A 25,492-nucleotide genomic window follows, 5' to 3' on the forward strand; every position below is an offset into this window, starting at 1 on the left:
ATTTCCATTTATTTCTATACAAAATGTTTCACTTACAATAATTATACATTTAAGGGGGGAAAAGGTGAAATTATGGGACCATGAATCTCAACAGTTTCTATAGGATGAAAAATCAGTTTCCCATCTAGCTCCAGGTGATAGTAGCTGGGCTTACATCATTGCCTGTTGCTGCTGACCGACGGAGAGCTTGAGGCCTCAAAGCTACCAGAGCCAGGTTACAGCAAACTCTGGAAACAGGTGTACTTTCCCCACCACATGCAATGCAGGACAGCCCAGGAGCAACAGGAGGCCTGGTGAAGGTGAAAAGGAGGAAGATACCAATTGCTAGGTCTGCTCATCCTGGTTATTCCCTTCCCATGTGACTGCCCTGTGTAGATGGTTCAGGTACCAAACATCCAGACTGAGGTGCCAGGGAAGGCACCCCATCACTAGCACCATCGGAGTTTGTTTTAACCTGAAATGGGCTGGAAATGGAAACCCCCACGAGCACAGTCCCAAACGTCCTGCTTCTGAGAGTAGCTGAGCAGGGTTGAGTATCTGACTGCTATGGCTCACCTGCACCATCTCATATGGGAGGAGAAGAAAACCAAGTACCCATATTGTATGGGGATGGAAAAAGAGCCCATCTACAAAGGTTCAAGGCTAGCAGGAGGGGTCTGTCTGAGGACAAAGCTTCTGGGGTTTTGTACCTGGGCCTCACTCACTGCCTCTGCTTTTTTACCGTTATATTACCCTGTAATTGTTATTCCCCAGGATGACACTCTGAAAATGGGGATAGCCACATGGGATAAAGGAAGATCACCCAAAGGAAGGTCTTCAGTACTTGTTCTCCGTTTTACACTGAGCTATAAAAAAAGTGTTGCCTTATATTCCTGTTAGAACTGCAGCAGCTCAGTTTCCAGGGGAAAGAATGGTTGCAATGTGGGGGAGAGCTCTCCATTTGCCTTGGAGAATAACAGCTGGGATGATCCTGTATTTCTCCCCACCCTTGCCCTCTCCTCACACCCTTCCACTGGGCGCATTCTAGTAGAGGCTGGGATTCCTGTAGCAGAGTTTTAGGCAGCAAATCAAGTATGATTCAGGGTCCCTCCCTCCCTCCCACCCACCCCAATATCTTCTCATTCCTGTGGTGAGTAGAGCCAAATTTATCCCTTGTGCATCTCCCCTAGCTTCAGTAGATTTAAGCCATGGATGAATTTGGCCTGAAGACTGGTATTTAAGAGAAGCAAAAGGTCACCATAGAGCAAGCAATGGCAAGAACCAGTGGGTCCAATCAAGGCTTTATTCTTAGTTGTTTAACCTAATGCCCACATTAATGAGAGGCAGACCAGCACAAGCAACTGAACTAAAAGGCTCTCTCTTCACATCACTCATGTATGATTTGGCATTCACAAGCCATCATGCATGCACAGGAAATAAACTCTCACAGAAAGCCAGTGCAACAGTTCATGTTCCACTGCTCAAGAGATCACAGGAGCAGATGGGAGGGCTGGACCATTGCTGGGGACAGAAATGTTCTGCCATTTGCATCACCAGAAGCATTTAATGCAGTGAAAAGAGGCCTAACAGGGGTCAAGAACCAGATAAGCATTAAGCAAAGACAAAGGCCTGGTCACATGTAGTATCAAAGCCACACCAGATGCAGATAAAGGTCAGAGTCTAGGAAGTATTGGAGGTGGGATGTGACTTCCCTCTACCAAACTTTGCAAGTAGGCGAGGGACCCCCGGTACATGCCTAAGGTTTCCCTTTAATTGTTGGTGCTTATTCCATAAACCAGAGAACACAGAGGGTTCCCAGAGCCTCTGCATGATAAACGGAGGGACAGCAAGACGTTTACATTCGCGTGGAGCAGTCCGGGTGCCAACAGCGATTTATTATAAACATTACAAGCAGAGAGCATGACTGTTGTGTGAGTTACCATAGAAGGCACCTAGGAAAGAGGCAGCAAAGCAGCTCTCAACACAAGCGAGCCCCAGCCCTTATTCGGAGAATGAGGCTATGCAGAATGGGTAGACTGGGGGTAAACAGATCCTGCTATTCTTACACAAGCTACTGCTAAAGTAAGTGTCAATCCCCACTCTGCCCCGCTCTCCAGGAGCTGTCTCTTGCCTGCTGTTTTACACGTGGATATCCCATTTTGCTCTGTTGAGAGCCTGTCCTGGATTTCCAGGGGTGCACCAGCCAAGGGGCTAGCCCAGGCCAGCCTATTCCAGACTGAAAGTGTCTCTGAATGGACACCCAGGAACAGGGGCTACTGTTGACAGCTTTGTACTTCAGCCCTTTAGTTTGATGCTCTGCTGGTCCCAGGAACGTGAGTGTTGATGAGTCCCAGGGTCCCTGCAACATGTCAGGGGAACAGGATTGCACAGGTCTTGCTTGGCAGGGGAGCAGGACTCAGACACTGCTTGTGTGAAGTGCTGGTCCTGTCTTCACAGGACCACTTCAAAGGGCTGCGTGCACAGGGCGACAGGGACAGCCGTTTGTTAACTACGTGTACCTCAAAACCCCTCTTCTCTGCTAGGCTGGTATCACCCCCACATTACAGGTACAACTGAGGCAGAGAAAGGAGACAAAATTAGTGGCAGAGCTGGGAAGAAAGTATCCAAGTCCTGATTTCTAGTTTCCTGCTGAGGTAGACATGCGGTCAGACCGGCCAAAAGATGAACAGTTAGCAACGGGCTCAGCATCATGCAGACCTCACCTGCAAGTCTCTTCAACACCCATGGCAGGCCTGTAAACCAGAGGGCTGGGCAGCAGAGAGATGACTGGGTCAGTTAGCGAGGCAAAGAGCAGCTGCCTTCCCCTCTCAAACACCACCCCCCACTGGAAATGGGCACTCATCTCTAAACACTGAGCAACTCCCAATGAGAAAATATCCCATACACATTTCCACTGAGGAAACACCACCCATCCTTTCACATAGGGGAAGAGGAACTCTTCGCCCTTCAGAGTCTGCCTTGTGCTAACGCAGGGTTAAGACTCGGGCATTGTTTGACTGAACTCCTGGACTTCAGAGTATTCTCACCTTACCAAACAGAAGTCACCCTTTGGGCAGCTCTTCCTCCTATTTATTACTGTTACCATTGTTCCTAGGACCCGCAGCCCTGGGCCAAGACCCCACTGTGCTAGACACTGTTGCACCCACCAGCCCTGGCTACATCAACTGCATTTACATCAAAGTCATCCCTCCCTTCCAGTCCAGAGATGCTCCTCCCAGATCAGAAAGGAGCGATCATCTTCAGCAGTGGGATCAAGTGCACAGCAGGTTTATTTATAACTACAAATCAAAGCCCAGCCACTCTGCAGACGGGCTCCACAAACTACAGCCGTGCTCTTGGAATGTGTGTCCATGGCAGCCCCAGACAGGGTGATCATATCCTCCCAGTACGGCTCTGCTGCCCGCCCCTGCTCGACTGTGGTTTGCAAGATGCCTTTGGCAGAGCAGCTTTCCTGGGGACTGACCCAGCAAAGAGGTGTTGATCGCCTCTTTTAAACGGTACTTTCCTTATTGCGCCTATTCTCTCAGATCCTTAAAATGCATGGGAGTTTTACAAAACAAATCTCAAATCTCTGAACTTGGGCAGCAAAGGAAAGCCCCAAGTCACCCACTTCTGCTTCCAGTCCAGGTTGCTTTCACCTCCTCTGCTGCTCAGACAGTGCCCTGCTGTCCAGTGGCGATGCGTAGGAGGTGCACGGCGGTGAACATGCACCCCCTGAGAGCACTGGTGCACCCTCTGACAGCCAGTGGTCCTGGGTGGGTGGGGGGGGCAGCCGAGAGTGCCGGCGCTCCCCCTGAGAGTGCCAGCCAGGAAGTGGGGGTGCCAGGAGAAGCAATCCAATCATGCTGATCTGGAAGTGTCAGTGGCATGCTGCTGCCACTTGAGGGTCAGAGGGATTGGCCGCAGGGAGACCCCCCCCCCACTTGGTGGGATTGGTTGCAGGGGGACCCCCCCTCAGTTGCTGACTGGCTGCTGGGGGGGCAAGTGCCCCCCACCCCCGACTCAGGAGGCACCAGTCGCCCATGCTGCTGTCCCTCACCTCCTACAGACAGGCCTTGTAATAGACCTGGTAACAGGCGTTCAGTTCCTCCCAGCAGAGTGGTGGCTCTCCCAGGAGAAACCACAACCATCCTCATGGCCGGGCTTTTTCTCCCAGGGTAAGAATGGCTGCTTGAGAGAGAAATAACCAGGGAAGAAGCAGGGCTCGGTTTCCCCTGGAAGAGCGAGTGCCTGCAGCCCCCACCCCGGCGAGCGCCACCGCGCTGTCCTTCACAAAGGCTGTCCCCGTTGCTGATGCTGTTGGGAGCTGGAAACCAGGGTCCTCAGGGATGGCCAGGTTCTCCGAGTCAAGGTGATCTCTTTTATTGGACCAGCCAACTGTGTAATACCAGATACCACATCTGCTCCGCGAGCCCTGCCTGCCTCTGTCCTTAGACCAGCACGGCTGCTCCCGCCCGCGCCACAAAGGGATGGGCGTTCAGATGACAGCAGGCTGCTCGCGATCGGGCCCCTCGGGGATAAGCTGGGGCGGATTGCAGGGGATAAGGGGCCAGGCGGGAGCGGGGCGGCCCCGCAGCCCGGGCTGGGAAGCGCTGTTGTGCGGCCAGGGGCCTCCGCGGACCCCCCGCAGCAAGGCGCGGGCAGAGGCGCGGGGCTCGCCCCGCAGCCGGGTCCCCCCGCGGCACCTGCCGCCGCCCGCGCCCGCGCTCACCGCTCAGCCGCTCCATGCCGCCGCCGCCGCCCTGGGGATGCTCCGCCGGGGCCGTGCAGCGCCGCCCGTGCTGCCGCCGCCGGGACGCGGGGTCTTAGTGCCCTGCTCCCGCCCCTCCCTCGCCGGGATAGGGCGGGCCGCTCCCCGGCCAGGTGCGCCCCGCCCCGTCCTCGGGCCGGCCCTGCCAGCACACGGCCCCGGGGGCGCCCACGCCCCTGCCCCCCTCCGCCGGGGACTTGCACTGGGGCCTGAGGTCCCCTCCGGCCCGGCTGCTCTGCGACCGCATCTGAATCCGACTGAGCCCCCTCTGTGCCCAGGGCTCCCTGGGGGGCAGGAGGCAGAAAGGAGGGGCCCCGAAGGACTGGTGGCTTGAAGAACAAAATGACTTTTCCTCCGGTTCCCCGCTGCCAGGCCCTGGGCTGCGAACAGCACCTGCGCCCGGGTCTCTGAGGGAGACAGACGTGTGCGAGGGGCGCTGAGAAAGGGGCTCTCCCAAGTAACCGCACCCCACAGTTAAGGCCAGCCGTTTCCTCCCAGGGAAACCCGGTTCAGTCTCCTTCCTCCCTGCTGCTGCGCCCCGGTCCATCCAAAGGTCCTTCCCCTGCAAGACTCGGGTCCGTCACCCCCGTTGGGGTCTCGCGTCTCCCCGCGCATTGTGGGGATCTGGCACCTCAAACAGCAGGATCCCCTTTGGGGTCCACGGCACTCATCTGCCTGCATGGGGACAAAGCGCCAGGGATGCATTCTGGCCCCTGTTACTCATTCTTCTCTGCATGGGGGAGCAGAGGAAAAGCTTCAAGGACTCAGCCCTAAGGGTTAGGAATGAACAACTGCTAGGTCTCTGGGCTGAAGCAAGGTCTTTTCTTCCCTTGAAACAAAAGGCCAACCCATCTTCCTCCTCCCAGCTCAAATTGTGGTTAAAGGCGGAGGGACAGACTCACAGGGACAGACTCCAGCGGGAGCCTACAAAGCAACTAAAGGAATCACTAACTAGGCTCCATCTGGCTTGTGGTTGTGCCTGCAAAGCACTAAAATTAGCAGATTAGAATCGGCCAGAACAATGGTCTTCATGCAAAAAGTTTTAGTGCCCCAGGCCCCACCCCTCCTTGATCCTGGGGGAGAAAAGGATGCGAGAGACACTACTTGCTGGCAGGGACCGGCTTTTCCTAAGACTTCAGTGGACTTGCCTAGGGAAAGGAAGGGCTGGTGTGAATGTACCTTCGGGTGCTATAGACCTGGGAACACACAGATATGGATGTTAGCGAGACACAGACAGCCCTATATGATGTCTTCTGTCCCCTTAAAATATTCTAGCATGTACTAGCATATATCATAGTCCTCTCTCCATTTTCTCCAGTCAAAGAACCACCCCCCCAGCTCTTTTGTGTTTTGGGTAAATCACTTGGTTCCTTTAGGGTCACTTGCTTCTGAAAGCATCAGCAGGCATGCCTCGAGAAAGCAGCTTCCTCCACCTACCCTTTGCCTTCTTTTTGTAGTTGGCTGCTGAATCTCTTTTCCTGCCAACCTCCCACGAGCCTGCTCAGTAGGAGTTTTATTGTTGACTTTAACAGGAGCTGGTTGACACACCTCTTGCTGTAGGGTGCATCTGGGTAGATGAGGTTAGAAAAGTGAAGGAAATGCACTTTTCCCATCTTTAGGCTCATGGCATTCTGTCTCACATAACCCCCCCCACCCCCATCCCCAATACCTCCCTTCCCAAATCACACTTAAGCTGGGTGTTTCGACCTGAGAAGAGAGCCCTTTGTCTCTCTTGCTGTGGGCTATGGAGTAGAAATCCCAGATTCACAAGCTTGTATCATACTTACTGTTATGACAATGCATTAGGACTTTAAGCTTGAAGGGTAAGGTGGCAAGATGTTGGGCCCTAGGACCTCAGAGCATTTGCTCTACCCATCCTTCTGGAAGATCATCCTGGAGACTCTAGATGCCCCAGGATAAAGCACCAGGGAACAACGCGAACAAATAAAGGACCTCGAGCACATCTTCCTCAGTCAGAGCCTTCACAGGTGGTAGCCCAAAAGCTTCCCTTTCTTTTCCCTACAAGCCCCCTCCACCCTGCTCTTCAAATTTGTCCAAAAATAAAATGAAAAATCATAGCTGCAAGCCTCTCCCAGTTAAAAATGTTCCTAGTGAGGCTGGATCCTGCCAGGATCTTTCTGGAAGGCCATATACATTGCTGTATCCCCCGCCCCAAAATAGGAAAACGCCTGCTAGGGATGAGGATTAGCAACTGTGTTATCTTCTGACAAGTCAGACTACCGCAATGATCTCATGTAATGTTACTTAGCAACTCTGTGCCTCAGTTTCCCCATCTTTACAATGCAAATAAAAATGCCTCTTCTACCAGTGATTTGTGAAGAATATTTAGATAATATTTGTATAGTGCTTTGGAAATGAAAAGCTCTCTGTAAGTGTTAAGTGCTGCTGTTATTGTTAGTGTTATTATTATTAACATATTGGGAGTCGTGAATCCCCTGGGGGTTATCGTTGACACTGCTGTTTAAGACTGAGGTTCCTTATAGCTCCAAACAGCTGAGTTTGATTTAGGGAGCTGCAGTTTTATATTATGAGGTGAAATCATTATAAATACAATTGGCTGCATTTACTGCTGCACTAAAGTAGACAGAAGCAATTACCAGCACAATATTACAATCTCCACTTCATCCCACAGCTGATTCCACGCTGGCATAAAAGTGTAAAGAGCCACTGCTGCTTGCTAAAGAGTGATTTTCTTCCCGCTGTTCCATCATCATGGTGCCAACTGGGTGGATCTGCAATGGTGCCCTCTGCCAGCAAAGCAAGGCTACGGACTAGGGTGATTCCATAGCTCCTGACTGCAGTTCTTTGTGCAATGAGTTTGGCATCTTCATCTTAGAACATCCCAAAAGGCACATCCTGCAGCCTCTCCCTGGGGACCCTTCACCATGCACCTGAAGCTGGCCTCTGTGGTGGTGCTAACTTGATGAAAGGGACAGAACCCAGCTGATGAAAAAAACCAAAGTAGAAAATATCCCTTGCAGATTTTTAAGCTGACCATTGCAGACAAAAATTGAAAAGATCCATTAGATCATTAATTCCATACCCTTTGTGAAAGCAGAACATTACTCCACTCCCATAAGAAAGAACATATTGACTGATTCAATACTGGGTACTGACCCTGCTTCACTAGCCATAGACTGGAGTGCCCAGTTCTGAGACTTTCCAAAAAAATCATGCCAAAGAAAACACACAGAAAATCAGAGAAACATACAAGGCAGCAGGCAAATGCATTTGTGTTGAAATAGCATATTAGTAAAAAAACCAAACAACCAACAAAAAACCCACAGTTTACCCCAGAGTTAGATGAGAGTCCTTATAAAATTCTTTATTAGCCCCTGCAGAAGACTGCAATACTGATTTGATCTGGAACAGGATACTGCTGGTCACTAAGCAACTCTGAAAAAATCTGAAAAAATCCAGCAAAAGAAATAAAAAAGGGAGATGCAGCTCCCATAACCAGCTATTTGGACAAACAAAGAGGATGCTGTACTGACTGTTGCTGTTCAAGACAATGTCTAAATGGAGAATCTAAAATGCGGCCCACAACATTAAAGCACCCTTCTGACTTCTCCAAGGCTCAGGTCTAGATCGATATGGAGTTTGGGTTCAAGGCCACTTACAACCCTTACAGCAGCAACAGCCCTCTGCAGACCTGATGATTGGGCAAGAGCCAAGTGCAAGGCCTGTGTAAAGGGCCTGGGAAGGCTGGGGACTGAAGGTGACAGACAAACTACTGTTTTGGCACTATGGGAGGTGAAGCTGGCGTTGGTATGGACAAGGGGAGCAGGGTGGAGCCATACTGGTGGAGCCCTGTGGTCTGGAAACATCAGAGTTGGGGAAGCATGTGGCATAACTAGAGAGAGCGTGGCCTTGGATCATGAGTCTAATCTCTCTGCGTCCACGTGTTGTTAAAGACCTGCCAGAGTGCTTTCTGGGAAAGTGCAGAACAAAACTCAGCCCAGAGAGAGCTCTACTGCTAGCTCTTGTACTGTCTTTCCCCCATGTTTTAGTGTCTGGAGGTTGTTTTCCTAATGCGGGGAATGGAGAGACCCAGTCCATCCTTTATCTTTCACCCATTTGTTCGTTACATTACTAGGCACAACTGCAGTGTTTGCATTGCAGGGGGTGAGCACTTTCATCACCAGGAGCTCTACAGTCAGAACTGGAGCATGTTCCATGCTCCCAACCCTGGGAAATGCGTGAGGCTGAGAGCCAGGTGGAAGAGGTACAACTGTCCTAGACTCAGTGGAGCATCCTGTAACAACCTTCATAGCCTTCCAACACAATGCCCTCTTCAGCTCTGCAGTCCCTGAGCTGCACACAAATATATTCATTGCTGGCAGCTGGGGAAAGGAAAGCAGAACAAAACTGTATCACTGCTAAATGGCTGTCATGTGCCATGCCATTTCCATCAGATACCAACACAGTCCAGGGCTGTAGGGAGGGCACAGGCAGCCCGTGTCACAGGGGAAGAGGTAGTCTAGGCCTGCTCTATTCACTTCCCTGTGCAGTGTAACCTCAGCTCCTGGGACTGCTGAAAGAGGAAGAAGACAACCCCTCCCACACCAGTAGGTGCCTGGAGAATACCAAGAATCCTGCTGCTAACAGGGATTGAAACAGGTGCTGAGGGCCAGCCTCAAGGGAGTTGGGAGAACCATGGGCAGGAAGGGGAGAGTTCCACCCCTTCCCTAAGATCCTGCCACAAAGCAGCAGCCAAGCCTGACGTGAAAGGGCTGGGGAGGCAGGAGGAAGGAGAGTACCTAAAATCTGTCACTGCATGTGTAGCAGATACCCATTCTCCCTGCCACCACAAAGGTAGAGCTGGTATATACAGACACGAGCGCTTCTGAGAAAGTGAGGCTCTGAGGGAGGCCAGGCACTCAGAAAGGCCAGAGAGTTTACTACAAACCAGGCTTCCACCCCCAAAATGTGGCCTCTGAGGCCCCCAAACTGTATTCAGAATAAAAAAGAAAATAAAGGAAACCAAGAGCATAAAAATATCTGTGAGGCTTCAATTCACTCTACAGGGTTCCAAAGAGAGGGGCCGCCGCCTCCTATGGTACAATATAGAGAGAGTTATACAGAGCTTCAATATAGAGATCTTTCTATATATATATTTATAGGTATGTATATATTTATAGTGCAGTGCATTTAAAACAGCCGCGCTTGCTTCTTCAGCTCATTCCTCTTCCACAGGGCCAGGCGGTCAAACTCCGCAATGGTCATACCGAAGATCTGGTAGAACTCTTCTTGTGACAGATGGCGCTGGGGAGAGAGCAGAGAGGCGCTTGGTGGACTGTGTGCACGATGGTGGGGACCGAGGCAGGAAGGGATGGGCCTAAGTGGCTGTTCACGGGCTCAGCCTGTGTAAGAGGGTAAGGTATGACTGTGGTCATGTACAAGTGTCACTGAATGTTGCTGTCTGTGCACATGCGGTTGTAACTGATTGCACACAACTGTGACTCTTCAAGAACGTGTGCGACTGTGATTGCCTGCATGCATGATTGTGGCTAATGTGGGATGTAGCTGTGCATTTGTGACTACAGCTGTGTGTGAGTGTATCACTGTAGGCATAAATGACCCTCTCTCTGAGCTGGGCACAGATCTTGCCTGCCAGTACTGACCCTGGAACACTGCACTGGTGACCCCTCACCTTCCTTAGATTTGGCTCTTTCTGTTGGTTTCATGCAGCCAGGCCCCACCATGATTTTCAAGGGAAACTTCTCATGAGAAAAGAAACATGATGCTGGCATCTGCAGGGTGATGGCTGGGATAACAGCAACAACCCCTGCTCCATCTGCAGGGACCTTGTGCTGAAACACATCAGGACTCTATGTTGGGAGACAATGTCTCACAGGCACGAGGGCAGCTCACTGCCCCCACCCAGCCCAGCCTAACCCAGCCACTATTGTGAGACTGCTTTGAGGAAGGACTTAAGTCAGTGTGAAAGCAAGTCTCTGCAGGGGAAGCTTCCCTCAGGACCAGGCACAAGCCCTCTCCCAAGGACACTGTGCAGGAGGCTTCACTAACCTCTAACCGAGTCCTGTCCACATCTTTGGGCAGCCGATTCCTTCCCCTGGTGGTTACCAGAAGTAGCTCATAGGGATATATCTGCAGAGAGAGATGGGATGAATAGGTTCTTGGACCTGAGAGACAGGGAAACAGGCTGGGGAGGGGGAAGCAGGGTCAAGAGCTGGGTTATCTATAGCAGTTAGTGGATTCACGAAGCTATGGGTCTACAAGGGCTCACAGCATAGTGGCTAGTTCATGATCAAATCCAGTGTTGCTCATTGGTGCTGTTCTTTCGGTGGGGAGAATACAGGTCCATCTTTCACAGCATAACTTTAACCTCAGACTGAGTTTCTAAGTAGGCATGCTGTGCAGGTAAGATGCTGACTTCCAGAGGTGACACTAAGCTAGCAGGCCTTTTGCACTCTAGTAGCTCTTCAGGCTGAAGCTGATGATCTCTTGGCTCTTCTTACAGAGCAGGAAATGAGCTAACATTGTGCCCCACATCTCCTCTCTGCACAGAATAGGTTGAAGTGCCCAGAGCTGGTGTCTGTGGTGACCCATCCTATCACTACACCCTCCCCTGCAACTAGTGTGCTCTTGTTTGCTGGGCAGAGCATTTTGAGACAAAAGCAACTCCAGTTCTGTCTGAGGTGGCCATGCACAGGGGATGGGGTCATGCAGTACAGAGCCAAAGGGATAAAATAAAAGTGAATGCAAGGGGTTTCTGTGGGAATGTAAAACCTCTGAAGAGGCCTCTATCCAGCCATGGGCTTTGGAGACCACCACAGGGGCACAGGAGATGAAAGAATGGGATATTGACCATGGGACAGTGCCCTTGGGATGCTGCCCAGATGGAATTCAGGGATAAGATGGCATTGCTGGAGATGGGAGCTCTGATGAGGAGGGACATAGCCTCTTGGGGATAGTCTTACCTTGTATTCTGTAGGGAAAGAAAGAAAAGGGAAGAGTCAGAGAACTGAGTCATCCAGAAGCCTCCAGCCCTTGGGCACCAGGCAAGAGCCTCATCTTCCCTAAGAGGCACTAGATACCTGCTTCACTCCTCCCTGCTGTCTGTCCTGGGCCCATAGGCTGCAATGCCCAGGCCCCTTCCTTTCACTTACAAAGCTCGTGGTGCCCCAGCAATGTCTGGAATCTCACCCACTGCTCTTAATGCAGCCTGAAATACCTTTGCCTCTGATGCTCCACAGCCTGAGGATGTGCCAAGGCAGCAACCCTGAGGATGTGCCAAGGCCTGAGCTCATGGGGCACTCTGAAGCTATCACTAACATTAGTTTCAATGGACCAGCTGCATGGAGTATGGCACCTATCAGAGTTCTTCAGCTCTAAAAGGTTCTTGCTGCTTTAATATCTTTTGAAAGTTTTTTTCAAAGTACAATGGGCTGGACTCTCTCCTGTGCTGGCGCTAAGCTTGGCCCAGCGCCTGGGCAAAAGGGGGCAGAGGAGGCTCTACAGTAACCAGCCTATACCCAGCTGCTTCTGGCCCCTGAGGGCCACTGTGGAAAGCAGGAATTGCTGGGGCACACTGGTGGTGATAGAAGGATTGGTGAAATGTCCTAGAGGTGTTTCCAAAACTGAGGGTCTATCTGGGGTCCAGCTGGGTGAAGGGGCTAGTCTGGCTAGACTGGCTCCAAGCTAAGAGGAGGGTAGGGATGAATCTGGTAGGGATAAATCCCTCAGCCCTGCAGCCTCTCTTTGGGAGATGAAGCGGCCTGATAGTAACAGAGTTATATTACACAGCATTTAAATTGCAAGGAGAATAGTGCAGGGGGCTGGGGTTAGCCCTTTCCTTGCTGGTTTGCAAGCTTATTGCTACAGAGAACTGCACATAAGAATGTGGACCTGACTGGCCAGAGCCTTAAAAGGCAGGGTAGATTTGCACCTTCTAGATTAACTAAAGTATATATTTATCTAGCACACACTTTCATGGGCTAGAGCTCACTTCAGATGCCTTAAAAGCCAGAGTGATGAGGACAAGCCCATCTTCATTCCCCAGTCAGGTAGAAATGCCAAAACAGAGGGAGGATTGTGGGGACTGTTATATTAGAGGCTTTATCTGCAGTCCTTCAGTCTCAGCCTTTCAACCCTTCTACCACCCATCATGTGACAGCACCCTTTTTATCTGCTGCTGCAGGGCCAGCCCCGGGTGGTACACAGCAGCACAACACATTGTCTCTTGTGTAGGCGCCACACAAATAATGGCCATTGTATTCACTGCAAGGAAGCTGCCTTTGATATTCTGGATCAGAAGGAGAATATTGGTCCTGCCAGAGGGCCCAGCCCTGGGGTTTGGGCAGAGCAGCATTTATAGTAGGACTTGCTAAGGCTTCCCACTGCCCCGCTTACCTCTCATCCCCCAGTTGACGGCATTTGTGCTGTCATAGTGGAAAAGTTCAGCACTGGGAGGCTGCAAGAGAAATGGGAACATATAGGGAGTCAGCAGGAGGGGATTTGATACAGAGGCTCTGGGGATCTCAGGTGCTTTAAAAATCTTAGTTAACCAATCGACCCAATACCCTCCACACTGGTATGGAAATGGGGAAGCTGAAGCATAGGGTGGTGATGTGACTTTCCAAAGTCACAGTGTGAGCCAATGGCAGGACCAGAACCCAGGTCTCCTGCCTCCCAGCCCCCTGCAGTGATCACAGGCTATTTCTTCATCCTTTGCTATGCACTAAAATGCCATACTGGCAAGTGCACACATCCCCAACACCCCAAGCGGAGGCCAGATCCTCCAAGATCTGAACTCCACGATTACCAAGAGATTTTTGCCACAACTAAATCCCGTAGATTGGATGGCACTTTTTTGGCCTCAATCCCCAAGTTGGAATCCACACAGAAATACCCCCGGGGATCTCTCCCTGTGTCTCAGTGGAGGATGCAGAGCATGGAGGCAGGGCAAGGACAAGGGAATGAAGGTACCTGCAGAGAACCACTCCCTTTCCCCTCCAGTTCTGAGGATCCTCAACTTCAGCAGGAGGGTTTGGAAGCCAGGCACAAAGGGGAGGTTATCCCCATGAGGCCAGCAGCCTCCTGAGAACTGCTCCGGGCCCCATTCCAAAGGAGTTCATGTCCCAAATACTCCCCCAGCACTAATGTGCTAGAGCACTGGCCCTTGCCAGTTGGCCAGGTGGGCACACTTACCCGATGCAGCCCATTCCGTCTGTAGGCAGGAAGAGACGCAGATTTAGAAATGAGGGGATCTGGAAAGAAGAAAACAAGCTGCACACCCCAACAACAGGGACTGCCCCAGACAGAGCACAGGTTGAACCACAAACTGCTCCCTGCTTCACATGCCCCAAGGATCCTACCCTATCCTCTCTCCTTCCCTCCATGCCCTCTCAGTCTCCATCTGTCCTCCCCACATGAGAGAAACAAGCTTTTTCCTCTCATATCTGAGCCCCGCATCTCATTTGCTTCACCCCCCTACCACTGTGTCTCCCTGCTCGGTTCGGTGCACCCCAAGTGACAATGTCTGTCTGGAGTTCCCCTCCTCTGATTCCACCCTCGACACTCTCTGGCACAGCTACCACTCTTGCGTGCCACTGAAACGATGACTGCTGATGTCTCCAGTGACCCTCTTCTCTGCTCAGGACCAAGCCTCCATTATCATGCTCCTTGTCCTGTCTACTGCTGTTGACACCCTTCATCCTGCCCTTCCTCCTGGTTTCAGTCCTTCCTTGGCTTTGGTGTCTCTACCCTCACCACTCTCCTCCATCCTCCTTGTCTCCTTGTACCTTTCTGTGGGTATTCCCAAGGGCTCTGTCTTTGGGCTCTGTCATCTTCTCTGAGTTATCGCATCTGCAAACATGCATTTAATTGCCATATCCATGAAGAAGACTCACACACCTTCCTCTCTGCTCCAGACCTGCTTTCCATCTGCACTAAAATCTTGGTTTGTCTCTTAAACATCTCTTCATGGTTTTCTAGCCATCAGCTCAGATTCAACAGGGCTAAAGAATGGCTTAATCTTTTCTAGCCTCCTACCTTCTTTCTGAATCATTACTGTCTATAGCATCCTCTGGCCTGTTCCTCAGACCCATAGCTTATCTTCTACTCAAACCTCTCCCTGGGTGGTAGCATCCAGGTTGTCCAAGCCTTGCTGAATCTTTCTGTATTAACATTGCTAAGAAATGTCTTTTCTGGTCCATCCATCCAGCTAAAACTGTTGCCCAGGATCCCCTCATCTCCAGTCTTGATCACTGCCACCCTCTTCTCTGGCTTTGACAAATGCAGCCTTGCCCTGCTCAGGTCCACCATGCAGGATGCTGATTCTGGGGCCATTCTCACCCAGCACTTTGACCACAGTACTGGATCTTTGCATCCCTCCATTAGCTCTCCCTTCCTTGCTGAATGAAACACAACTGGCTTGTCTTCATTTTCCAGGCCTTTCATGGCCTTTCCTACCCTATCTGTGTGTCTCATCTGTAACCAAGAGGCTCTGAAAGGGCTATGAAGCTGGCCTCTACCTCTGCTTATGAAATTGTCAAACTAGCTCAGAACTTTCTCCCCTGCTTTCTCTCTGTCCTACATATATAAGATGAGCTCCACTCTGTCTCAGCCAAACCAGCTGATGAGCTTCCTCTAAGTCTGTTGAAGTCTTTCCCCTGTTGCCTATAGAAAACCTGGCAGTGGCTGGGATGCTGGAGCACTGCAGATCATTCTGGACACTGCTGTCTCATGGTCAACTTGCACTCCACAATTTGTCTGGCTCCATTTATCCTCTCTTGTCTTCTACTCTGACTGTGAGTTGTTTGAGCTGAGACCATTTTTCTGTTCTGTGTTTGTACACAGGGACTTCTTGACCCACATACAGGGCTCCTTGACACTTCAGTAATGCAGATACATGCATGATAATGCAGACAGGAAGGGGCTATACAGGTTCTGGTCTGTGGTGGGCAGTTTTTCTGAGGCATCCACAGGCATGTTAGAAAAGAGAGAGTCACAGCTCTGTAAGGGTCTGTCTTGGACAAACAGGATCCATGCAAGGGTCTCACAGACACTTTCCTTGTTAGACTGTAGCCAACATGCCCTCAGCCCTTTGTGTCACCCAATCTGCTCCTGCAAGGCCCAGGGAATTTCCCTCCCCAAGGTGAGGGGGACTAGATCTTTTCTGGAGCCTCTGGATTCAGTTCTCTAGCAGGTGCAAGGCTCCTAGTCCAGCTTCCATTCTTGTTCTCACCCCCAGAACACTCCCTTGATGGGTTTGTAACATGGAGAAGCACTGAATGCAGGAGAGAGGGGAGATGCACTTACCGCTGTCCGCCAGATAATGCGTACGGGGAGCTGCAAGCAGAGGGAAAACTGGTGGTTAGCACAGCTAGAAAGCACCGCCAAACCAGAGAGCCAGGTTTGCCCACCACAATTTCACCACGTCCCTGCCTTCCTTGAGGTAGCCTGGCCCCTGAGGCTGTGTGCAGCATCCACCACTCACCCCTGTGCAAGCTCACACCCCACCCCACCCCACCCCAGGGCTTCTGTTCCCACTGCATGGATCCTGCACCCTTTATGGCATCTTCTGCTAGGGTTAAAAACAACAACTCCCAAAGCCTGGTGAACTAAGTCTCCCAGCCCCAAGTCTTGCACAGCCACTGCTGCAGGTCTCATTATGCAGCAAGGACTTGACCAGGCTGGTCAGGCAGTCAGTGGCAGTGGCTGCTCAGGCAGTCTAGAAGGGGGACCTTCTAGTGTCCCTGCTCTGACCACTGGACCAGGCTCTGCCCTGTGCAGGCCTGTCATGCAGGAGCAACACTGCCTCTGAGGTGAGGCAGCAGGGGCTGCCCAGAGGGTGGAAGGAGAGTGCAGGCAGAGGCCTGGAGGATGGAGCAGTCTGGGGCACTGCCCAGCTGCCCCTTTGGCCCACAGCTTCTCTGGCCACACAGAGGCCATCGAACCCACTGTGAATAGCAGCAGCTGAGGGTTTGCCCCTACAACTCCCTGGTTACTATTCAGGGAGCTTACAGCAGTGGCACAGCATCTGCATGGGCTGGCACCACAGCAGCCTGGGGTCACCTCCATACCCCATCAGCTACTCACTCAGCCTGGCCTAATCCAATTAGACCACTGGCTTGGAAAGCCACTAGTGGTGCCATCTGGTGGCCAATCTGTGTGATTGCAGGCACGTACTTGGCAGGCCTGAATCCCTCCATGCGAAGAAAATGAAAAAATGAAGGTGGAATCATCTCTGGGCCATCAGAGGTTAATGCAAGAACCTTTTGAGCTATTAGGGAGTTATGGGAGATGCTATGGCCTGAGCAGACATGTGTGTAACATTCACAGACACAAAGTGGAGGGGTTCCCATGGAAACTCAAAAACATCTAGCATCTTGAGCATACATTTGTCTTTATGTTTCTCATGGGTGTTTTTCTACCTCACAGACATCATTATGGATTCAATATGACATGAGATCCGGTCACCTCATGGGTTCTCCACCTTCTGGGAACACAGATGCAATGAAACGTCAATCAGAATAGAGGAGAAGGTGGGAAACCCAGTGATTTGGTATGAGACTCTCCAGCTCATTTCGCATGGAGGCCACAGAAAAGACCTCTGTGGGAGGGATTCTTGGACTGCCAGTAATCCTTCCTCTCTTATATTGCTGGATCTGATACAGCCCAGGCAGACCTGGCCCCTGAAGCAATCTGTATCTCCTCCCCTACTCCAAAGGTCAGTGAATTCCCAACAAATTATGAGCCACAGACACTTTGTCTGGTGAGAGCTGGAAAGCCCCTCTCCCTCCCACACTAGCACCATGGTCATGGCATTCCTTACAGCCGTTCAGAGAGCTCTCATAGCCAGCTGTATGGAGGGCTTCTCTGCTGCTGGCTGAGCTGCGGGGCGGCGTCCAAGGATCAGCGTAAGAGTTGGATCGTGCCTTCATCTCCTCCTTCAGGATCAGCCTGCCAATGCCACTCTGGATCTAGGGACCGGAAAGACAGAAGGAAAGGAAGAAGCTTTATATGGGGCAGAAAGGTGGCAGCAACAGCTGCTTTCCTCACCCCAAATCAGCTTCCCTCAGTTAGCACTGGCAGCATCACAGATGATGGTCACACGTCATCTCCCAGTGAAAATGCACAATGCCACCAGCACTGGAATTGACTGATTCTGCCCTGAGACCAGGTAACACCTGCAAGTCCGTATGCTTGTCCCTTCCAACGTGACACACACACTGCAAAATTGAGGAGCTCTTTAGTGAAATTGGTTCCTCCATTCCCCAAGCAATGCCTGTTCTCTACGGCAGGGTCAGTTTCCCTCTCCAGGCACATTTCAGAGGAGGGGTACCTTATCCAAGTTCATTACATCTGCAAGTCCCTGCACCAGGAGAGGGTAAGAACATGGAGGACTGGAAAGCATCCAGAAAGTGATCCTAAGCCTGGAATGGCTGGAGTCCAGCAGAAATTCCTTCTTTCAGGGTGTGGATGGGAACAGTTCCCACCCATTTAGCAAAGGAAGGCACCACATTGCAACAATGACCGAATGAGATGCTGGATGGAGACAGCCTGCCTCTGCCATGATCCTGAGCAAGGTATGTGACTTAAAATGGTTTCTAACAGCCAGCAACCCTCTCCCCTCCTTTGGTTGGGGGCACTGAGAGGAGATGCCAAAGGATGGGGTGGAAGTGATGGAGACCCTGGCTCACCTTGTGCATCCCCCGGTCATACCCATCCTCTTCTCCTCCTGATGAGAACCTCCGGGCTCGGGGCACTGCAAGAAGGCACAAGGAAGAATCAGATGTGGCATGAGAATGGTTACATACAAACAGGTCCCAAGTCTGGAAATAAATGGTAACCACCCCAAGATGATGTCATTGAGGGCAGGGCCATGCTCAGTGTCATCCCTCTGCAGTCATTGCCCATCTCCTCCCAGGAAATGACCTCTGCTGAGGTTATTATTGGACTGTCAATGGTTTTGGCTGCACCTTTGACTTGGGCCCCAGGAGGTGGCATTACCTTTGGGAGAGCTCTGGAAAGACCAGTACTCTGACTCTGAATGGTAGTAGGGGTCCGGAGAGTAGGCAGGGCTGTACTTGGAGGACTGTGCAATGTCTTCGCTGGTTTTGCTTTTCGTGGCTGCAGGTGGATGGTCTGCAAGAGCAACAGGTACAGTGCAGCTTAGAGGGAAGCCTGAGTTCTGGAGACACCACAGCCCTCCCAGGAAGATAGGCAGTCCCCTCCTACCCTCAAGACCACTCCTAGGTGAGCTTCCACTGGGAGACAAAAAGTGGTGACAGCATGATATGAAGCACAAACAGCTCCTGAAGAAGTGGGGGCTGATATCATTCCCCAAACCAGAGCAGGGCAGAGTTGTGCCCCACCAGGGCAGAGTTGTGGTAAGGCAAGTCTGGTGGATCCCACTCCACCTGGCCATCCTCAGACCCAGATGAGTTAATTACCCAGCTGAGTTAATTACCAGACAGGGTTCTGGCACATCCTCCCCTCTCTGCCCAGTGGCTTCCCAGCCTTTCCTCATTAGTGCACAAACAAAAGCCTGCCCAGATTAGACACTAGCTGGTGGGACCTCACATCCCCCATCACCTTATTTTACACCAGAGGCACAAAGAGACACAACTCAGCACTGGGCACTGAGAGGTGAAAGAACAAAACCTGCTGGCTCCTTGAACCCTGAGCCATGCTCATGGTGGACTGGAGCAGGAGCTCTCTAGGTCTGAAGGCTCTGCCTCTGCCTGCCACCATCCTTATAGCAGCAAGGGGAAACAGAAATCCCAGTCCAGAGTCCACAATGGTGTTGGCTTGCGCCCTTTCCTGATTTTTGTTTAATCTGTAATGTGTGTACTCCACCCACTGAGGCTCAAGGGAGATGCTTCAGGAATACAGAGCTACAAAGGACTAAATGGGGCCTCTTGGGCCATCAAGTCCAGTGCCCTGGCCATCACCAGATGAGAGGACTAAAAGCACCCTAGGGACATGGCAGCATGAGCAGATGCCCATGAGGGAAAGGACTGAGGAAGGAGCATGATCCCAGAAGGCATAATCTATAGGGATGGGGAAAGTGGATGTGGTGAGTTGCCTGCATTGGCCATTGGAGCTGCGAGGGTGGGTGTGCCAGGGAGAGGAGCCGGAACATGAGCCCCATGCTTGGTATCACTGTCTCTTGCTAGCACCCTGCACCCGCGCTGCAAAGCTATAGCTTGCAGTGGCTCTGGGGCCGGCTTGCATGTCAGGGTACAGGCCTCCTCCGTTGGCTTCAGGCCACTTGGCCAAATCTTTGAGGCTTCTGCTGTGTTGTTAAGAAAACAAAATGGTGGCCTGTTCTCTCATCCCCAGTGAGTGCATGAGGGCAGCATGTGCCCCCCACCAGGCTTGGTCTATGATGAACCCAGGGAGATGGTGCCCAAGTCAACCCCCTGCATCTGAGACAGCTAAGAGCAAGCAGACCCCTTCAGTAACTAACTGGGGCAGCCACAGAGAAGGCAGCAAAGTCAGCTACTTACAGTGCAGGGGGCGCAGACAGTCAGCAGGGGCAGTAGGGGAGCAAGGTGGATAGGAGAGAGGAGATTCAAGGGAGAGAGAAGGAGACACGGGGTTACTGATGCACAAGGAAAGCAGCTGCACCTCAGCAAATGGAAGCAAACTGGGGATGTAGAAGGAGCCCTCCTTCACCAGCATCTGGCTTGTGACATACCCCGCCACAACCAGGCACTTCCCCAGTAACCACCCCCCACCCCACACACCTACCCACAGGCCAGCCCTGACACACGGGTCTTGAGTATTGGCTCTCGTCCAGTCTGTGATGTCTGCAGGGGACAGTCTGAGTTTGGTTCCTAAATGTTCATGTGAAAGCTGGATTCCCTTTTCAGTTCCATCCAGCTAAGTTATGGTAGTGTCCCTACTGCCCAGTGTCTTTTACTCTCCTAGTCCTGCAGCCTCCTGCTGTCCCAGGCCTCCCTGCCCTCTGCTATCACTGACCTCCAGCTTCTTGGCCTGCAGCCTCCTCACATCTCCAGTTCCCCTCTCATCCCACTGCTGTAAGGCCATCCCTTGCTCCTGACCTTCCCAGCTTGGGCGATCTCTGAGCCCTAGTGACAAGTCTCCATCCTTGGGATGATTGTGTGGTGGGGGCTGAATCCTGCTGCCCTAAAGTGAACAGCAGGTGCAGCAATCCTTGGGACCCTCCACCCACCTTGGGACCTGCCTCTTTGCTGATCTTGACCTCAGGCTTGACCTCAGCTCTAAAGTCCCACTCCTGAGGATGGGAAGCCCCAGCTCTGCAGGCAAAAGCCCCCCCTAGAAAATGCAGCCATCACCCCTCCTAGAGCCTCCAGCCTTTCTTTCTCCTACTTGCTCTTCAGGTCCCTGCCCATAAGGTACCCAAATGGTCCAATTCCCTGTTTTCCTGAACTAATCAAATTTCACTCCCAGGCAGACATAATCTGTAGTAACCCCATCAAAGCCCCTGCAGCTACTGCTTGTTCCCAGCTAGGTGTCAGAAGGCAACATCTGGCCCCTCCTCTCAACCCTGCTCTCCAGACACCAGGACTACTGAGCCACTGGCAACCACCCCACCACAGTGCCCACACAATACCGTGTCGCTTATAGATGGGAGGTTTCCGGTAGATGTTACTCTCTCCAGCAGCTGGTGGAAGAAGAAGAAACAGAACAAAAAAGGGAGAGGAAGAGAAAACAGAGAAAGGAGGGTGAGGTCAGTGCAAGTTTGCAGGAGGCTGAGGTCGTGAGGCAGGAGAAATGAATCCCATCTTGCTCATTTGTTGTATTTGGTATTGTTCATGACCATGGATCTTTAAGCAAAACAATGCACTCTAGTTCCAGGGAGCTGGACCAAGTGCCAGCTGGGGTTTTGAGATGGAGAGAAAAGGCCTCAAGCCTGCTTTGGAAGCTAAGTGCCTAGATGTTATGGTGATGGGCACTATAGAAAACCCTATGGAAGAGAAGTAGAGTGTGCATGTGAGGACATGCAGTGGGCATGCTCGGTGGTAACATGCACTGTTGCGATGGCAGATGCTTCTTCTTGTGTCTCTTGGCATTGGGGCTTCCTAGACAAACTTGTCTGGGAGAAGGGAAGGGGCACATGGAGACCATGTCTGGTGGTTCCTCCCTGTCTGTCAGCCTCACAGACTGGGCTGTTACTGATGGGTTTTCAGGAGTGGAACACTTTCTCAGGGGAGATGGAGCTTAGAAGAATCATCCACAAGCCACCAGAGAGCGGAACAAAACCAGCCAAAGCCTCTTTCAGCCAGAAAGAAAAAAGCAAGCCAGGAGAAGGAAGCTGCCTGGAGACTGTGCCTACAGCTACCGCCCCAGAGCTGGGCCTAGCCACCAGCTGGCAGAGCAGGGAGGGTGCCATCCATAAAAGACATCAGCAAGCGGTTCGGAGCTCCAGCACACAGCTGTGCTTGAGGGGTAGCAGGGTAGGGACGGGGCCAGGCAGGGCTGCTGCAGGGAGCCTGGGGTCCTGCATGTGTCTGTACAATTGACAACTGGCATCATCTGCGGCTATGGGCTGGCTCTGTGGGTATAGCCAGAGAAACTAGCTGCGGGGCAGCAGTCCTAATCCAGACCCACCATACTTCTACCAGGCCTGTGTGTGTGGCTGGCTGCTTTAAAGATATCCATCAAAGTCTGGGGGCCCTTGGTCCCAGAGTGTTACCACAAGGGGCTCCCCTGGAGATAAAAGGCAGGTGCAAAGTCAGGAGCTTGTGTTCCAAGCTTAGACCCTACAAAGGTTTGGAGCGTGGATCCAGCCAATCCCAAAAGTACCCTCAAGGGCTGGGGAGGAGAGAGGAGGAAGGGAAGAGTAGGTCAGAGGCCTCTAAAGCTCATTGAAGTGGGTTGGCTTTACAGGGACTTGAGAAATGGTTCAGCCTGTCATGGTGGCTGCAATGGGGAGAGGGTAGGCATCCCTTCCTGCTGCCCCCTTTGTCTGGAGGGGACACAGGTGCCCATTTCATTCCAGCCCCCCAAAGGCTGTGCATAGATGGGGGGAGGGCAGTGGGCCTTACCTGGTGGCCCCCTGGAGTCCCTTGTGGAGGGAAGTAGCCATCGGGCAAGCCCAGAAGACTCTGGGGGAAGGGAGCAGCGGGCCCTAGGGGGAGTATAAAATACATTGTGTGTAAAGAATGAATGTAGGAAAGCCCCTCAGACAAGCTTTGCCTTGTGATCCTCAAGGGAGGAAGGGCAGGAGGGATGGCAGTGGAGAGGGCAGGATCCTTGTAGGGAACTTGGCTTTGTGGGGAGCAGGGGGAGTGAGTGGGGACTTGCAGGGAAGTGAAGGGGATGCTGCAGGTCTGGTTTATGGATGGCCTCGCCCAGGGGATGTGTCCTACTGCTTACCGGCTTGAGGTAGGTAGTGGCGCTATTCATGCGAGACACACATACAGCACATGCAGGCATGCCACAGACACGGGGCTTCCCACAGGCCGGGGGGGCTCCAGAGCCTACCTGGAATGTGGAAATGCTTGGGAGCTTGGTAAGAGGTTGGAGTAGAAGACCTCACATCTAACTGGCTATAGTAGGGGGAGCTGCGCCCACTCTCTGTGCCTGGAAAGTACGGAGCAGAGGAAGCGGCAGTGACCGAGAGAACAGGAGGCAGAAGAAAAGTGGTGTTAAATGCAGCTGTGTTAGAAAGCAGCAAACTGCCAGTGAGCTAATGGCTGTGGTGGAAGTGAAGGTTTTCTATGCACCATCATGAAGGGAGAACTCAGGGAGGCAGAGGCGACTCCATAGGTGACCACTGTTCACGGGCCTGGCCTGACCCCATTCCAGGGGAACCAAACCCTGCCTAGGGTCTTTGTCTTTCTTGGGCAAAGGCAGAGTCTTCTGCCCTCCAGCAAAGGCTGTGCAAAGGGGTTGTTGATGGGGCAGGGCCCTGCTGAGTGATACATTGGGAAGCCGTGGGGCTGAGGTTTTGCTAGACTCCCTGGCCTTGGGTTTACCTGCTCATCCTTAGCATTCAGGGGATACTGCCCAAATGCACTCCAATTCCTCACCCCCAACAAGCTAGGCCCAGGCTGTGTGTGTGTGTGTGTCTTTGCGCATGCATGTATGTGCATGCATGCATGTGTGGGGAGTTCACTTGCAGTCCATGCATTCTGAAACACCCAGCACTGCTCAAGATATGAACAGAGGAAACGATTTTCCTTCCATCCCTCAGCTCTGTCATGGAGCTTTCCTCTTGGGTTTTCCATAGAGATAGGGAGAAGCTTTGTACAAGCTCCTTCTTGAGAGAAAATGAAGCTCCCTTAGTCTGCCCCTTTGCCTCTCACCAGAGAAGAATTAGCTGACCTGTGCTGTGCATAAGCATCTCAAGGGAAATGAGTCACCCCATGGCCCCAACATCCTGACTTTAACTCTTCCCTGTGTACAGTCAAGCTTGCCAATGGAACCCATGCTGCTGGCAAAGGGATGTGCTGAGTTTGTGGAGGCCGCAGAGAGAGGCCCATGTGTCCTTGTGACTGTTGTTGTGCTGGTCTCTGCCAGGGGCAGAAGGGATGACCTGAATGTAGTGGTGCCTTTGGTGTCCTTACCTGAGCGGTAGTAGTGAAATGGGGACCGTGGGATGGTGGGGGACATGCCCTGGCGGCTGTACGTAGGGGAGTCAATGTAGCCTGGGCTGGAAGCTCGCCTCTGCCGTATGTCAATACTTTCATAGATGTCCTAGAAGAGCAAAAGAAGAAGTGAATAACAGGCAAGACCTGCAGGGTCCTAGGGCTAAAAGGCAGCAGAAGCAGGACAATGATGGTGTTTAGTGTCTCCTAAAGGGCTGATTGGGTATAGGGGGATGTGCATAGGGGCAGAGAGAGAACCAGGTCACTTCACAGTCTTCCCTTTCCTCCAAGGAAATACTTCCTATCCCTTCAGTCATGCATGTACCTGGCAACAAGGGCACCCCTCATCTCAGCTGGGAGCAGAAAGTCTCTGTCATGTCAAGGGCTGGTGTAGATGTGTCCAAAGGCATAAGCTCTAACAGACAGAGGAAGTGTTGGAACTGCTTGGGTGTGTATCGACTCCCTCTTTCCCAGCAGCACTGCCCCTTCTAAACATGCTAGGTCAAGGCCTGTCTTTGGGAACTGAAAGCTGTGGGGGGTCTGATCCTGGTGCACAGCACGTGTGGGTGGCTGGCAACAGTACTAAGTACAGACATATGGGCCGAGTGGGCGGTGGATAGTGCAAAGCAGCAGATATCCAGCACTTGCAGATACATGCTCAGCTTGTGCCCATGGAAGTCCTGCTCTTCCAGCAGGCTGGGAGCTCAAAAGCAATGGCTCCACTGCATTCTTGTGCCTGTCCGTAGTGGAGCCTCTGGGAACAACCAGATTCCCCTGGCCTCCATAGCTGGACTGTTTGAAGAGCTCCCCATTCATTCCTCTTATTGTACCTTGAAAAAAGGGGTCCTCCTTCGCCTCAAAAAGGCCGCCTCATTTCTGCTAGGGCAGGATGGACATGGCTCTTTCCAGAGCCCATTAATGTTACTCTGAGACTCAACTGATGGGTCCATCACTGTTTGGTGGAAATGAGAACACAGGGCTATAAGGGACCCCTTGGGTCACTGAGTCCAGTCATCTGTGATCCCAAGCAACAAGGGGATTAATGGCTGTCTAGAAAGTTTACAAGAACATCCATTCTGGTTCAGAGGAGGAGAAGCACAGCTCTGTGCCCAGGGCAGCCACACAGCACCCAGAACAGCACCAGCTCCAGCTGTGCCTATCGGAGTGG

At 52.1% G+C, this 25,492-nt stretch overlaps 2 protein-coding genes across 12 annotated transcripts in view; both read right to left on the reverse strand.

The window, feature by feature from the left end:
* Positions 1-4,820, reverse strand: part of AFAP1L1 (actin filament associated protein 1 like 1) — a 49,075-nt gene extending 44,255 nt beyond the window's left edge. Inside the window, exon 1 of the mRNA XM_059733506.1 lies at positions 4,712-4,820. Coding sequence (XP_059589489.1) covers positions 4,712-4,727 — 16 coding nt within the window. The 5' untranslated portion in view covers positions 4,728-4,820. The remainder of the gene's footprint in view (positions 1-4,711) is intronic.
* Positions 4,821-7,742: 2,922 nt separating this feature from the next.
* The window catches only part of ABLIM3 (actin binding LIM protein family member 3), a 105,090-nt gene continuing 87,340 nt past the window's right edge, over positions 7,743-25,492 (reverse strand). For 5 of the 11 annotated variants that reach the window (XM_059733508.1, XM_059733513.1, XM_059733507.1 and 2 more), the window contains 10 exons: positions 24,304-24,433; positions 23,219-23,317; positions 21,345-21,395; positions 18,752-18,886; positions 18,442-18,506; positions 17,574-17,721; positions 16,058-16,087; positions 13,946-14,004; positions 13,148-13,208; positions 10,858-11,723 (listed from right to left, as the gene is read on the reverse strand). In XM_059733508.1, coding sequence (XP_059589491.1) covers positions 11,539-11,723; positions 13,148-13,208; positions 13,946-14,004; positions 16,058-16,087; positions 17,574-17,721; positions 18,442-18,506; positions 18,752-18,886; positions 21,345-21,395; positions 23,219-23,317; positions 24,304-24,433 — 963 coding nt within the window. In that variant the 3' untranslated portion in view covers positions 10,858-11,538. Of the gene's footprint in view, positions 10,037-10,801; positions 11,724-13,147; positions 13,209-13,945; positions 14,005-16,057; positions 16,088-17,573; positions 17,722-18,441; positions 18,507-18,751; positions 18,887-21,344; positions 21,396-23,218; positions 23,318-24,303; positions 24,434-25,492 lie in introns of those variants that run through there. The other 6 variants (XM_059733510.1, XM_059733515.1, XM_006278048.4 and 3 more) reach the window with 5 other exon arrangements.

Source organism: Alligator mississippiensis, chromosome 9 (genome assembly GCF_030867095.1).
Source record: "Alligator mississippiensis isolate rAllMis1 chromosome 9, rAllMis1, whole genome shotgun sequence".
Taxonomy (NCBI): Eukaryota; Metazoa; Chordata; order Crocodylia; family Alligatoridae; genus Alligator; species Alligator mississippiensis.